Genomic DNA, 14,668 nt, shown 5'->3' on the forward strand with positions numbered 1-14,668 from the left:
AAGAGGTGGAGTGTGACATTTCTTCGTTCACTCAACCAAGGCCAAGCGGGCATGTCTCATTACATGCAAGATCACTCACCTGCTCACTCCCTAACAGGGATTGCAGTAGCCAATATAGTACTCTATGCGGAGGGTAGATGAAAAGGGAGAAATTAGGATAGATTGCAAGGTAATGAGCCAGGGATGGATGCTGAATACATCTGTGCATTATTACTGTTATGTGTTAGGATGTGCTGCTGCGTACAAACTGTGCAACACAGCACTCACTATATATTTGGGGGGGGGGGGGGAGCACAAGTTGTTCTGTGAAAATAGGGTAGGTTTGGAGAAAATAGCGTTGCTCTGTATTAAGTATGATGTATGTGGCTGCCAATGTGGAAAATGTAGAGGACAAATTTCAGAAACTTCCCCAATCTTAGGGGATCCGAGGCAAAATGTCATTGTTATGTCGTCGGATCTCAGATCTCGCGAGTTTTGGAATCTATAAATACCGCCCTCCACGGCGATCTAGCGCCATTTGAGAGAGGGACACAGAAGGGGTAGTGCAGAGTGTAGAGCAGTTGGGCAGGCAAAGTTATATATACAGGCTTTTCTTCTGAATTTGCAGTCAAAGTGTACGGTGTTATCAAAATGGATTCACAGCAGTACACAAAAGAGCAGGAGCACCAAGCAGCTGCTGCCACCAGTCATGATGATCCTGTATGTCAGGAACTGCTGTGTTTTTGAGTCATTGCTCTGTCGCTTACCATCCAGCCAGATCGCTGCAGTATTTGTCCAAAAGTGTATAAAAATAATATTGTGACCTGTGAGGTGGTCAAAATGTAAATGACTTGAACTTAATGTTATTTAGGTTAATAATAATGTAGGATCAAAAAAAGAGCAAATTTATGTGATTATAGCAATTTTTCAAGAAAAAAATACAGATCCAAAACCAAAACACGCGAGGGTGGTTTTGCCAAAACTAAAACACGAAACTTATCCAGAACCAAAACCACTTCACGGGGGTCAGTGAGCATCTCTAGTATAGACTGACATTTTGTTTTTAATAACGCAAGCAAATTGTTGTTTGCATTATTATTGTTTGTTGAGGACCAGGTGACGACCGATTACCAACCAGTGGTAGGATTTCTGCGGCTGGTCTGCGCCATAGGCTGAGAAGAAAAATCGGCTTATTACCAAACATGTTTGGAAGATGACCACAGATGACCTCTCTTGTCTTTTTTTTTTTAACATTAATCGTTTTTATTGAAATATATTGAGGGAACGGGGGATACAAAAAGGAAAAAAAAAGGGAGGGAGGAGGGGGGGGGGAGAGTTTGGACACACCAATACAATATAAGCATATTGCAAACAGTAATTTAGCATTTTTTTATGGTTTATGTGTGTGTGTTTTAAGTTTTTTGGAGGAGTTTGGTAGTTACCTGTTGAGCAATCCTCTGCCAAAGTTATTAGAGGCTCCCTCCTTCTGGAAAGAGGCCCACTCGAGCCTTGCGGTGGAGGTGGGCCTGAAAACCTTTGTCTCCTGAGGGAACCTTGGGGATTGGAGATATCAAAGGGCCCCCTCCCAAGCTTCGACAAAGGGGGCCTTGAAGACCCCTATACCCCTACTGGGCCCTATGGCTCCAGGGGATAGAGATGAACAGGCCCTTTCCCTTTAGGGAAGGGTCCAAAAACACAGTACTGCACTGCACTGGATGATTGGAGCACACACCTCAGGCTTCAATTAAAAAAATAATAATAATAATAATAATAAGAGCCTTTTGCATGATATCACTGCCAGTATTGTAACATGACGCATGAGATGTGCTAATCTATTGTCTTCAGTTAGTAAGGAAAGTAGTAATTGATGGCAGTTGATGATCCACTATCTTTGTCAGTAATGCTTTTGTAGTTATGCAAGTGTGTAGTCCATCCTAACGGTAAACGACAAACATTGTGGGATAGATTTACCAAACCTTCTAAAAAAGGGAAAAATGGAGGTGTTGCCCATAGTGACCAGTCAGATTCTAGCTAACATGTTCTATACGTACTAGATGAATGATCGCTAGAATCTCATTGTTTGCTCTGGGCAATAGGTAACACCTCCTTTCTTCCTTTCCTTTTACAAAGCTTGCTAAATCTACCCCTACATTTAGATTCTCAAGCTAGCTGCTTAATTTCTGAATGCAGGGCATTGACCAGCTAACAGTCCTAATGTTATGTATATTTTCACAAGAAAATGGCCAGCGTGGCAATTGTACTGTAAGCTTGTTGCATAACCTTAAAGGATTGTGCTTAATTGCAAGAACATTACATCCAATATATATATATATATATATATATATATATATATATATATATATATATATATATATATATATATATATATATATATATATATATAATATAAATTTATTTCCTGTGCAACAGTGCTCTCTAATGGATCATTTTAGAATTATTCTAACCTTATACATGGCATCTAAATATAGTGTGTTTGGTTAAGAGCACTCTTCTTTTTTTAACACAGTAATCTTATTACGTAAAGAACACATTCACTTGATGCCACCAAGTACTCTACCAGAAAACAGTACTTAAACATTTATAAGAAATTGTCCTATTCTGTATGTACAGAGGAAGCTGATAAAACATTCAATGAAGTCTCTGTAGAATACAAAAGTCCACGATCTCCTGGAATCTGAGCAGTACATGTTTTGCTCTTTTTCATGCTTCCTATACTTGTCCCGAATCTCTATGAGTAATACAAATTAAAATCAGAATTTACTTAATTTTTTTTTAATGTATGTTTACAATAGAGTTTCAATAGAGATACATTATTTATAATATAAAGCAACAGTTTCCCAATGTGCAATTCCTCAGACTCTTTTCTCAAAATACGTTATTATTTAGATTCGTTTATTTTGTTTAGGTTAAAGTATGGTGAATTATAGTTCATGAAATGAACCTTTTTTTTATTATTACTTTTACTTCTGGCTTTCTTATTAATAGCTTCCCCTTTTTTTTTTAAATGAAAACAAATAAAAAAGCAAAACACTTTTTTTTGCTTGGGACAATATCACGTGTGCTAACGTAGTGTTTAAAACTCAGAGTAAAAATGCTACCACACTGTTGCTAAACTTCAATGCATTAGTGAACCAGACACCTATGCGCTATGGGAGTCACACAAGCTGTAGAAAGCTTCAAGCTTACAAAAAAGAAAATGCATTTAGCATTTCTTCCCCTCAATCCCCGACTTTCATTGGCCTGAAGGAGGTGGGCTTGTTTGTCTTGGGTCTGACTGGCTGATTGGGCATTGGCTGGCCAGATAAGAGGCATGGTTGACTGGACCAGGGGACGTGGCAATTATTTGTCTACCTTGATTGTTGTAAAATTTAAGTGTTTTTGTTTTTTTACTATAAAGGTGTAAAATGCTTCAAAATGAATCTGATTGCTGGAACTCCTTTTTGGAATGCCTGGGCCTTCTTTATCACCTCCAATGTAGTAACTTAACAACTCAAAGAGAGAACTTTTCTTGCAGACCTTTATTTCCCAGACAGTGACAGCAGGCACACATGGATTATAATACAGGCTTATAGTGAAGTCTCAAGATGGTTTGTTCTACAGATTAGCAAGTCCTTCTGTAGTTGTACAATTCCAATAATATTGAAGCTTATGCAGTTTGCCAAATCAGCCACCTTAAAGTTTTAACATTAGAGATGCTCGGCTCTCTGAGTACTGAGCCCACCGAATTTCGCTGATCCGAGTCGGCCTGGTACTTTTGTGCGCCCTCGGATGTGAGAACGAGGCAAAACGTCATTGTTGCGTTATCTGATCTTGCGAGTTTTGGATTTTACAAGTACCGCCATCCACGGCAGTCGATCGCCATTTCACAGAGAGACACAGAAGGGGTAGCACGGTCCTTGGCAGTCTCTAGTGCAGTTGGGCAGCATCGTATCTAAAACAGAAAGAGGATGGGTGGTAGTTTTCTTAAGTCTCCAGTCACATTTTACTGAGTTACAGCTCACACAGAAACAGGAGAGGTCCATTGCTAATTGTCATTGCTGAAATAGAAATAATAGGGCTGTCAGTGTTCTTCAAAATCTGCAGTGACATTCTACTGTGCCTAGTTTATACATAAATAGGAGGGGTTGCAGTGTCCTTGCCACTCTCCAGTCTCCAGTCACATTGTTCTTGTCACTCTCCAGTCTTCAGTCACATTGTTCCTGTCACATTGTGACTCTGCAGTCTCAGTCATGATGATACTAATCACTCTACGTTATGTGCTAAAGCCTATGTTCAAGTGCACAGTGTTTTTTTCTTTAAAAGTAAAATAGCTATTACTTTTTTTAAAGAAAAAAACACCTCTGTAATAAAGGTGAAAGTTTCCTGTAGAAAAACATAAAATTGCCAACATGCCATTCTACCCAAAATATTACCAAGCATACCAGCATCAGCTAGCTCCCTTCTATCAGCTAGATCTCAGCATCTGCAGTCTACACTGTCATCAGTGTGTACATCAACCTCACACAATACTAATTCATCCCCGCTGGAATCCACCATTACAGATGTCTCTGCACTTTGATGTAATTGCCGGTAATGGCATTCCCCCATGGAATTTGTAGGTCATTGTACGACAGAGCTGTCACAATTTTTAGGCATTTCTTTTAGACCAGACCAAATGTCAAAATGTTGTGTGGACTCATCTGCATCACCACTGGTAATCTTGGGAAAGCTTAGTGTTTTTTTACTAGCAGAAGTTGCCAAAGAAACAGGGAGGATGAGGAGTAGTGTCATGTACCACTTGAGCTTGCTGACCAGGATCTCATTGCATCTCTTGAGATCTGGGTCAGCTGAAAAGAAAGAAGAAAGAGAAGACATAGCTCTTAAACCTAGGATCATGCACAGTTGCCAAAATGTAGTGATCTGATTTCAAGATGTTGATAACTCTCGGATCCTGGGGAAGCAAATAAAGTACTTGATCTACATAGATCTTGTCCTACATAGTTAGCGGAATTGTTTAGTTTCATCTCCTCCTTCAATTTTTCTAGCTGCGTTTCCAAAAGTCTAATTAGGGGAATCACTTGAGCTAACAGTGTCGGAACTCGCTTAAAGGGTGACTACTTAGAGTGGTTTTAGCACCTTGCACAACAGGGAAAGTATTCTACACTGGACTAAAGTACATTCCCTCTCATATTCGATTCTTCTTGCAGCAGCTGCATTCTCCTACATGCTGTTGCAGAATGCCGAAAATGACCCGCATTTTTTGGGCCACAGATAGCATCTCCTGCATGTCCCTGTCATTTATCAAAAAGCTCTGTACCACCAAGTTGATTGTTTGAGCAAAGCAGGGAATGTGATGGGATTTTCCCTGCTGTAATGCTTTCACAATATTGGTGACATTATCATTTATGTTGTGCAAGGTACTGAAACCATTCTAAGTAGTCACCTGTTAAGTGAGTTCAGACACTGTTAGCTTGAGTCAAGTAATTCCCCTAATTGGACTTTTGTAAAAGCAGCTAGAAAAATTGAAGGAGTAGATGAAACTAAGCAATTCCACTAGCTAAATCCGGTATCACATCTGGTGGGTCATGTGTTAATTTAAGTACGGTCTCCTCAACTGCATCTATATATTTGTTTAAATCTCTGGTCAATGCATTACAACATGACATATTCCATACTGCCCACATGTTCCATGTCACAGTCTTTCTGAAGCAGATGTAATGCCACTCCAGTTGTTATATCCATTCCTCTGTCTACATAAGTTTGGCAGTTCTTCAGGGATGAGAGGGAGGTATCCAGAGAGGAGAAGGAGATTAAAGATGCAGCACGAGCAGACATGGTTTAATAATGTAGAGTTCATTGACAGCACTGTTGGGCTTAAGGCAGCTAAGCTATTGGGAGCTTGTTTTGTGGGGACCCAAACAAACCAAGCACTTCAGCCACAAAAATGGCACTCCTTGTCGCTGGAGTGCTTGGTTTGCTAAACTGTACATGTCCTTTTCAATATCTTACATAAGGGTGGTTGGGAGGACAATTCCATCTTGCACCACTTATTTTTTCTGCCACTGCTGTGTGGCAATGATTTCTAGATGTGCTATGAACTGCCGTGTGTTTGTGTTGTTGCTCTTTCGCTTAGCATCCAGCCAGGTCACTGCAGTCTTTGTCCGAAAGTGGATGAAAATAATATTGTGACCTGTGAGTTGGTCAAAATTGACTGGAAATTAGTTTTATTGAGGTTAATAATAATGTAGGAACAAAAAAAGAGCAAAATTAAGTGATTTTAGCGATTTTTCTAAAAAATACAGATCCAAAACGAAAACCAAAACACGCGAGGACGGTTTTGTCAAAACCAAAACACGAACTTGATCCAGATCCAAAACCAAAACATGGGGTTTAGTGAACATCTCTATTAAACATGCAAGCACATGACGCATTACTTCTCAACAAGACACAATTCAGCATGCACAAGGAATCAGCATATTTTTTTTTTTTTTTTTTAACCTTTCTTTACCATGTAAGTTTACATTAGATATTCTTCAGGTTGTGTGATCACAAATCTGTTATGGAGTCTTGTAGTTTTATCTCGGTGTAATCCATCTGTCCATAGCTAATCATTCCAATTTCTGTCCATTCTGCTTAGTCATGCTTTCTCTTCTAAATTACTCCCAACTTCTAATTGAAAAAGCCATGTGTTAGCATTGTTACACACAATACCTATGATATAAAATTAAGACATTACAATCCTTAATATGTTGCTGTATTCGTTATTATTATTGTTTCCATTTATTTATATAGCACCACTAATTCTGCAGCACTGTACAGAGAACTCACATCAGTCCCTGTCCAGTTGGGGCTTACAGTCTAAATTCCCTAACACAATCACACACAAACACACACAATAGGGTCATTTTGTTAGCAGCCAATTAACCTACCAGTATGTTTTTGGAGTGGGAGGAAACCGGAGCACCCGGAGGAAACCCACGCAAACACGGGGAGAACTTACAAACTCCACACAGATAAGGCCATGGTCGAGAATTGAGCTCATGACCCCAGCGCTGTGAGGCAGAAGTGCTAACCACTTAGCCACTCTGCATTGAGCATTCGCTTACATTGATCACTAGCACTAAAATATGTCCAACGCCATTATGTCCTTGTATTAGAAAATTTTGATAGGGTAATATTGTCTTTATTATTGCGGATGTTGTAGCAAAAAACTATTTTTTATTATTATTATTGCAGTACCCTGTTAGCCAGAAAAATCTATGTGATGTTAAATACTTTTGTGTCAAAAAAGACAAAAGTATTATAGGAGTGATACCTTTATTGGCTAACCCCAAAAAAATGGACTATATTTGGTGGCTTTCAGAGCATAGAGGCCCCTTCATCAGGCCAGTTTACAAATGAATGACTGAGGAAAAGGCACAACATTTAAAAGCTGTTGCATCAGAAATTTGTACAGGGGGGGGGGGGGTGTGATGCATCATTAAGATAAGCTAAAGTAATAAAACGAAGATTTTCGCTACAGATGAAAGAGTAAAAGTTCATAGAGTTCAGAGATCTGGAGTTTCTCTGCTGTGGGGTGTGAAGTGTGTCATAAATTTAGGTGTTAGATTGAGCCCTTGAGTTAATGACTGGAATGTTCTTATCAGTTTGAATTCCCATATTTTTCTCTCCCTGTCATTTTTAAAAAGACCTTTTAGTATTAAGAGTTTTAAATCTGTCATAATGTGTCTTAGTCAAGAGAAGTGTTTACCCACGGGGGTGTCCAGAGACTTCCTTATTGTGTGTCTGTGTAGATTCATCCTGGATTGCAGTTTCTGCTTGGTCTCTTCAATGTATATCCCCTCAGGGCACCTTGTACGCTGCGAATGTTATAAGTACTAATCACATATTGCCTATAATAGTGTTAGGAAAAAATAACCTAAGAATTTTAAGTTAGATATACATTTTTGAACCAAAAAAAGTATAAAGTGACAATTTACAATATTAAAGTGTTCACAATTATATTCAATTTATGATCTCAACCAGTATCTTCAAACAGATCTTGATTCAATAAATCTCAAAAAAGAAAAATAAGTGTATATAGTGAAGTTCTGTATAACAGTTGAACATTCTTATATAAAACATGTGGAATGACACTCTCATGATGTAAGTAGAAAACAGGCCTGTCACAGATATCATATGATGGTATTTCTTCCGAATCTCAACAAGCTGTAGGGGAGAATCCTCTATATATGAAGAAGGATTCTTGCTGTCCTGTGTTAGTCCAGATGGACAAATTATGAAAATGATAACAATATAATTTGTCAATTTCATTATTTTTCCATGTGCTTAATGTTGATCGTCTGCTTGATTTTGAACCATAAAGTTAAACAAAGTATTTCAGTGTGTTACTGAGGGCACTCTAATAAAGTTTATTTTCATCCATACAGACGTGCAAAGGTGGTGAGGGTCATTGGCTTGTTGGCTGCACATACTACAGAACTTAATGAAAACGTGCCTGTCGTAGAGGTAAATCTATAATTAAATATTACTTTTCATTTAGGAACAAAAGTTGGATTCTGGTAAAGTTATGATGCTTTATTTATATGCTTTTAACTGTTGGTGTGCATCTGATGTAACTGCCCTGCAGAAAGTAGGCTTCCCATTTTCACAGTGTAGGTAGCCCTTTTGTGGGATGGTGTATTCTGCCTTTTTCTTCTCTGGGACCTAGTGACATGACTGACGCAGGTGTCATAAGGTGATATCCCTGGTGAATTGATAAGCTGCATCCTCTTGAATATTGGTTAAGCCTATGTCAACCTATGTAGGTAACTGGGTATGCTTTAAATGACTGACCTTATATAAACATAAACATGTTTTATGACAAGTTCATTTTTAATGTATATGGAAATCTTGCTGTAAGTCTGCATCCCATATATAGCACTGTAGTCATTTCTGAAAGACAAACACCCAGGGCAGGCAATGCAATTGTAGTAAGTTCAATAAGGCTGCAAAAATAAAAACCTGAAGATTCATATTTCTTTAATATATTTTCAATTTTAAGATGATGGATATGTAACTGAGCTTGTGGGCAGCCATTATAATATTAACATTTAGAGAAACATTATTCATTGCATTCAATACTGTGGGGAGGTTAAAATGTCAATTTAAAATATGACACTTAGATAATGATTCCATTATTATTGCTTAGATGATTAATCCAGGGAGATTTGTCATTTGATATTGAATTTTTATTTTCGCAGCTGTCTGTATTCTTCAGCAGTGGCTTACTATGGCTGGTTTATGCTTTTCTGTTGTAATGATACTTTTTTTTTTTTGTTCTTAACAAATGAGGCGTTACCATGTTGCCTATAATGGATCATTGATGCACTATAGTTAGCTGTAAATGGATCTTTTTTTTTATTATTATTAACTACACACTTATACCATTAAGATCAATGTTGGAATTTTCAGGTACATTTCAGTAACTCCTTTTATGTTTTTTAGAGATTATATGCCATTTAAGAAAGATGGGTGACATTACCTACTGTTAATTGTTTACCAGATCCATGTTTAATTAGACTGTGAATTGTGTTGTTCATTTATGAAAACTGGTTGCCGGCATTTATCCAAAAAGGTGCTGTAACCCATAGCAACCGTTAGCTTCTGCAATTTTTCTAGTACTGTTTAGAAAATCCAGGTCTGATTAGTGGCTGTGGTTTATACAGCATCTCCCTGCAGTCACTTGTGCAGCAGTTTTCATAAATGTATCCCCATAAGACCGTGAGGCGTATCTGCAGGATATGAATACCACTATTTAAAATTCGGCCAATTGAATGTTGTATTTAATCCACACATGCATACACATTAGCAAGCTTGCTCTATATAATTTGTTCAGCACACCATTTCTTCCAAATTATAGCAAAGCTGCATGCAATTTGTAATGTAATTCTGCATACATTTTGTGTTAAATTGTTAGGTATAGTGTGACTTAGAATGTTACTTGTTTTTCATTAACATCTGTGAAATCACACACAGAAGAACAGAAGGAGACAAGTCTTGTAAAAATAGATATTTCATTAATAAACAAAGATAAATCATCTCTGGAGGAAGAGATTCAGATATTATTAGAGCAGCACATTGTATATATACTGTGTGATATGTTTTTAATTTGCTAAATTCTCAAGAGCCTTCTTTTCATGTACTGGATACAAGTGTGGGCCTAGCAGGAGTATCTTTAAATGTTGGATTGCAGGGGCCCTTGAGAACTCACATTGGGCACCTCTGACTTGCTGTTGCTATAGGAACTACTAGCCAGTGTTGAAATGTCATTATTAAGGTCCCCATATTTTCTTTATAAGTCCTCTTTGAAATTCCTTAAAGTGATATTCTCATTGAGGAAATATTGTTCAGGTTGTTTATTGACATAAAATAGAGAGGACAATCCCAAGAACCTTTTGTTTATATCCTCTACATTAGTCTGATTAGACCATTGGAAATGTTTATACATTATTAAACTCTGGGCTGTAAATCTGTTGGAGTGTGCGTGTTTAAATATGCAACATTAACAACATCAGCTGCCAAATCTTACATAGAACATATATTTTATAAACATGGTGTCCTTAAGTAAGGATGAAAGGAAACAATGTGTTTTAATTAATATACCTATTTGATAATATTATGGTTTGCAAAATATTATGAAATTGCTATGGTCAAACAAACATAAGTTTCATCTGTCTAACATATAATAACTGGAGATTTTATCTGACATGTATCGATTCACGTTGAGAAAATAGTCAATAGCTGGGTCTCTCACCTTCCTCTCCTTTTTCCATTCATTACTTAAAGCAGCAATGCCATTAAAAAAATCAGTGTTTTTTTAACATAAATAACTGGCATGCTATAAGAACAATATTGGTACTTACCATTTCCCTTGTTTTATTCATCAAGTAGCTATTAATAATTTCTGATTCTGGACTACCATGGCAACCACAGTCACATGGCACATGATGTAGTGAGCAGAGAGTCTTTGAAACACTCCTCTGAGCTGTGTCTGCACTGTGACATCCTCTTTCTTTCCCCTCTGCCATCACATGACATGTTGCTTTGTTATTTATTTACTTGTGGCCTGATATAATTGGTTGCACCAGATTACAGGCCTTTCTCGTTTAGTGTCTGCTGTCTTGCAAATTGCTGCCATCTGCCCCTGGAGACGGCAACTGCCACCTGTTCCTGGCGCAATATGCAATTATGTTTATTATAGTAATCAGTTTATTTGTGCTTACAATAGTTTGATAACTAATTCTTTTGCAAGTTGTACACCACATCGGTTGCCTTGCAAGTCAGTAGGTATGATCTCCCCATACACAATACCATGCTACTGTATGAGTTAATTATAAGTATCTTGGCTTAGATGGGGTTCTTCATTAGCATAACTTTGCATTAAGAAACAACACTGATAGTTTTCCATGATCAGAATGATAAAACACCTCAGGTAATTTTTAGGGTACTTTAGGATACTTTTGTTGTAGGTAATTACACAGTACCAGAAAACATACTGAAAGCTAGAACCTTATGTTTGTAAGCTCTAAATTAAGACTAAACATTAAGTGTAATTTACAAACCGCAAAACATGTGGCCTTGTACAGCATCTTTATTCCTTTAAGTCTACCTAGTTGTCTAGCATCTGAATTTCCAGGTCACACACAGTTTCCAATCCCATTACATCAGACCACGTGTAGTTTTTTTGATTCACCTGTAAAGACACATGGTAGACAGAATGAAACATCACAATCCAGTCTAAAAATTAAAAACATTAAATTTTCGTCTTAAAAACTGCTTGGTTTAGCAATGAATGAGCATTGTCTTTATGACTGATGGTAGTTTTGCATGTTAGAATTCTTTTACTATTTGTTGATGTGTGTCTGCATAGGTCTTTTTGAAAGTATAGGAAAGACCCAATCTTCACCATCTCAGAAGTGATGGAAAAGTACACCTCTAGATTGTAAGCTCTCACAAACAGGACCCCATCTAAACCTGTGTCTCACCTCTGCACCTTCAGTCAACCTCATATGTACCGTAGTTTTGTGGTGCTATTATAAATAAGCGTTGATGAAGAGTTATGCTCTCCCACAGATCAAGGAGCGCCCTTTCTACCACAGATCACCTTTTTCACCCCTTTATCTCTTTTTTTTTTTTTTTTTTTTTTTTTTTTTTAGAAATTCTTGTCATGAAAATGAAATCTTGTGTTTTGCTTGTGGGTGAAAAAGTGAGTGGAATTATGCAGCTAACCCATGCACAGCTAGGAACGCCCCTGATCCACCCTTCTCCTCCCATAACACTACAAACTTGCACCCCTGCAAGCATAGCTGCAAATCTGTGTGCTTCTATATACAGAATTGGTAATTTTGCGTAGCCGTACGGTGTGACGTCCCAAACAGTCTTTGTACTACGCTTGTACACTTTCTTAAATCACTCTTATTGTAAATGTATTTGTTATAACCATCTTAGTGAAAAAAAGCAGATGTAACTATCAGGGGCATGAACTGCAGCATTGGTGGATAAACATTACAGAACTGTCAGTTAAGTTTAGACTTCGGCGTGTATAGCTTTACCCGTTGGCAACATAGGAGTCTGGTCTGTACAGATATGTCAATTCTGTGTTGAGAATGCATTGCACAGGTGTTAGGATTTTATAGGCATTCTTCATCAAGACTTCTGTGGGTAAATGTATCATCTTGTGATTTATGCAAGTCGCCAGGAATCGGCGACTTTGCAGTAAAAATTTAAATCGGCAATGGATTGTACCTTTACAATCCATCACCGCTTTAAATTTTTACTGCAAAGTTGCCAATTTCCTGCAACTTGCATAAATAGCAAGATGATACATTTACCCCCTGGATTTTACCATGAAAAGTTATGGAAAATGTTTTTTGATGTTTTGTACAAATACATTTGTGGAGTCTTTTTCATTTTTCTATATATCTTGCACAAAAGCTACTTGAGCGCTCCACTACATCACACTCTCCCATTGAAAACCAATCTCGTATTTACTATGCTCTGTACAATGATATCATTAAGTTTCAATTTTGAAGTAGACCTAGAGGATCCCAAATACTCACATCATTGGGATGACACCCACAGTTACCGAGCCCTAGTAAGGTACTACTTTATTTGCTTCCTTATATGTATTTTTCACTACACACATCTGTGTTCATCACATGTTTTCAAGCATTCTTGTCAGAGACAAGATTATGTATGTGAATCAACTTCACAACCCATGGATCTCTCTTTAATTAATAATTAAGTTATTGCTAGCAACAAATACAAAGAACATGAAACTTGTGATCATATGCAAAATAATGGGAGCAAAATATGATTCTATGGGGGAAGTTCAGTTAGCCACGTTATATAGGTCTGCACACATTGCTTCCATTACAGTAAGGTAATCTTCGTTCGTTGAAACGAGTAGAGAGTCCATCGTGGACTGTTCCGGAGACTTTCATACTGAATTGAATTTCCTACAATATATTTTGGTGGTTTGCAAAAAGTGCATTATATTGACCTAGTTTTGACAGCATTGGGACCTGGAGACCAAGGACATCTTTTAGCGTTAGGAGCAAATCCAGTTTAAGGGGGCAATTTGCAGCTGGACAAATCATGGTGTAAGATGTAAGGGGCGCAAATCTATTTTTTGTTTTTTTTTGTATTCAGGGAAATACTGTCTGGTCTTGCATGCAGCACACAAATATTTCCCTGGGAAAAAAATTAAATACATTTTGCACCGTCATAAAGTCTTAATTTACAAAACACACAGTATGGTACATTTTTGTCTTATATTTGTAATAGACCATTGAGTAATTTTTAGCAAACCACATGGAATATCTATATTTCCTGAAACTTTAATGTTAACAAAACCCTTAGTGCTTCTTTCAGATGTTTTCCATGTTTCCACTTACAGAGCCTGTTTGTCTTTTATAATGAGAGATCTTTATGAGACTACATATCATAGTGGAAAAACACATCCCCAGACCTGCAGATTATCTAAGATGTTATACCGCAACCCAGCAGTGGAGGGCACTCTGACATCACTTAAATTTGTAGTGCTTGCTTTACATTTAATTTCAAGAAATCCTAATTATGGAACATGTCTTCAGCTGTCTCCATTTTGTGTTTTTCATGCATTTATGTACCTGCATTTTAGAGTGAGACAGGGGACGTTAATACGCTTGATATCTCTGAGAAAATCACAGCTGAGGTTAATTTGTTAGTTCTTACATTCCAGGCTGATTTAATTTACTGAAGGGACATTAAAATTAATTATTTAGCAGTGTGCACTAAATGGGAAAACTATGAACATATTAACAGTCTGAGATTGCTGTTTGCTTAAGCTGTATGATAGGAAGGTCATTTGGAAAGATTTTCTTTTTTGTTTAAATAAAGAAATGTTGGACTATAAGCACAGTATTTGATGGTAATTTCCAATCTCACGAAGAAAATAACATATATATTATTAATTGTTGGAGTCTGGGCTAACATCAGTCAGTTTTATGGAGCATTTGTTAGTTGCTTTGAATTGATGGTTGTCAGACTTCATAGCTTATTTCAGCGTATTTCTGTTTACCTGGATTACGAAATCCAATTTTATGCATTGTTATTGGGAAGTTTGACCTGCTGAGATAATACTTGCTGCAAAATGGATTGGATCATT

At 37.3% G+C, this 14,668-nt stretch overlaps 1 protein-coding gene across 5 annotated transcripts in view; it reads left to right on the top strand.

Annotated features, from left to right (window-relative positions):
• Positions 1-14,668, top strand: part of ULK4 (unc-51 like kinase 4) — a 572,842-nt gene that overhangs the window by 47,559 nt on the left and 510,615 nt on the right. For all 5 annotated transcript variants that reach the window (XM_075212480.1, XM_075212479.1, XM_075212478.1 and 2 more), the window contains one exon: positions 8,409-8,487. In XM_075212480.1, the coding sequence (XP_075068581.1) occupies positions 8,409-8,487 (79 nt within the window). The remainder of the gene's footprint in view (positions 1-8,408; positions 8,488-14,668) is intronic.

This window comes from Mixophyes fleayi, chromosome 5 (genome assembly GCF_038048845.1).
Source record: "Mixophyes fleayi isolate aMixFle1 chromosome 5, aMixFle1.hap1, whole genome shotgun sequence".
Classification (NCBI taxonomy): domain Eukaryota; kingdom Metazoa; phylum Chordata; class Amphibia; order Anura; family Limnodynastidae; genus Mixophyes; species Mixophyes fleayi.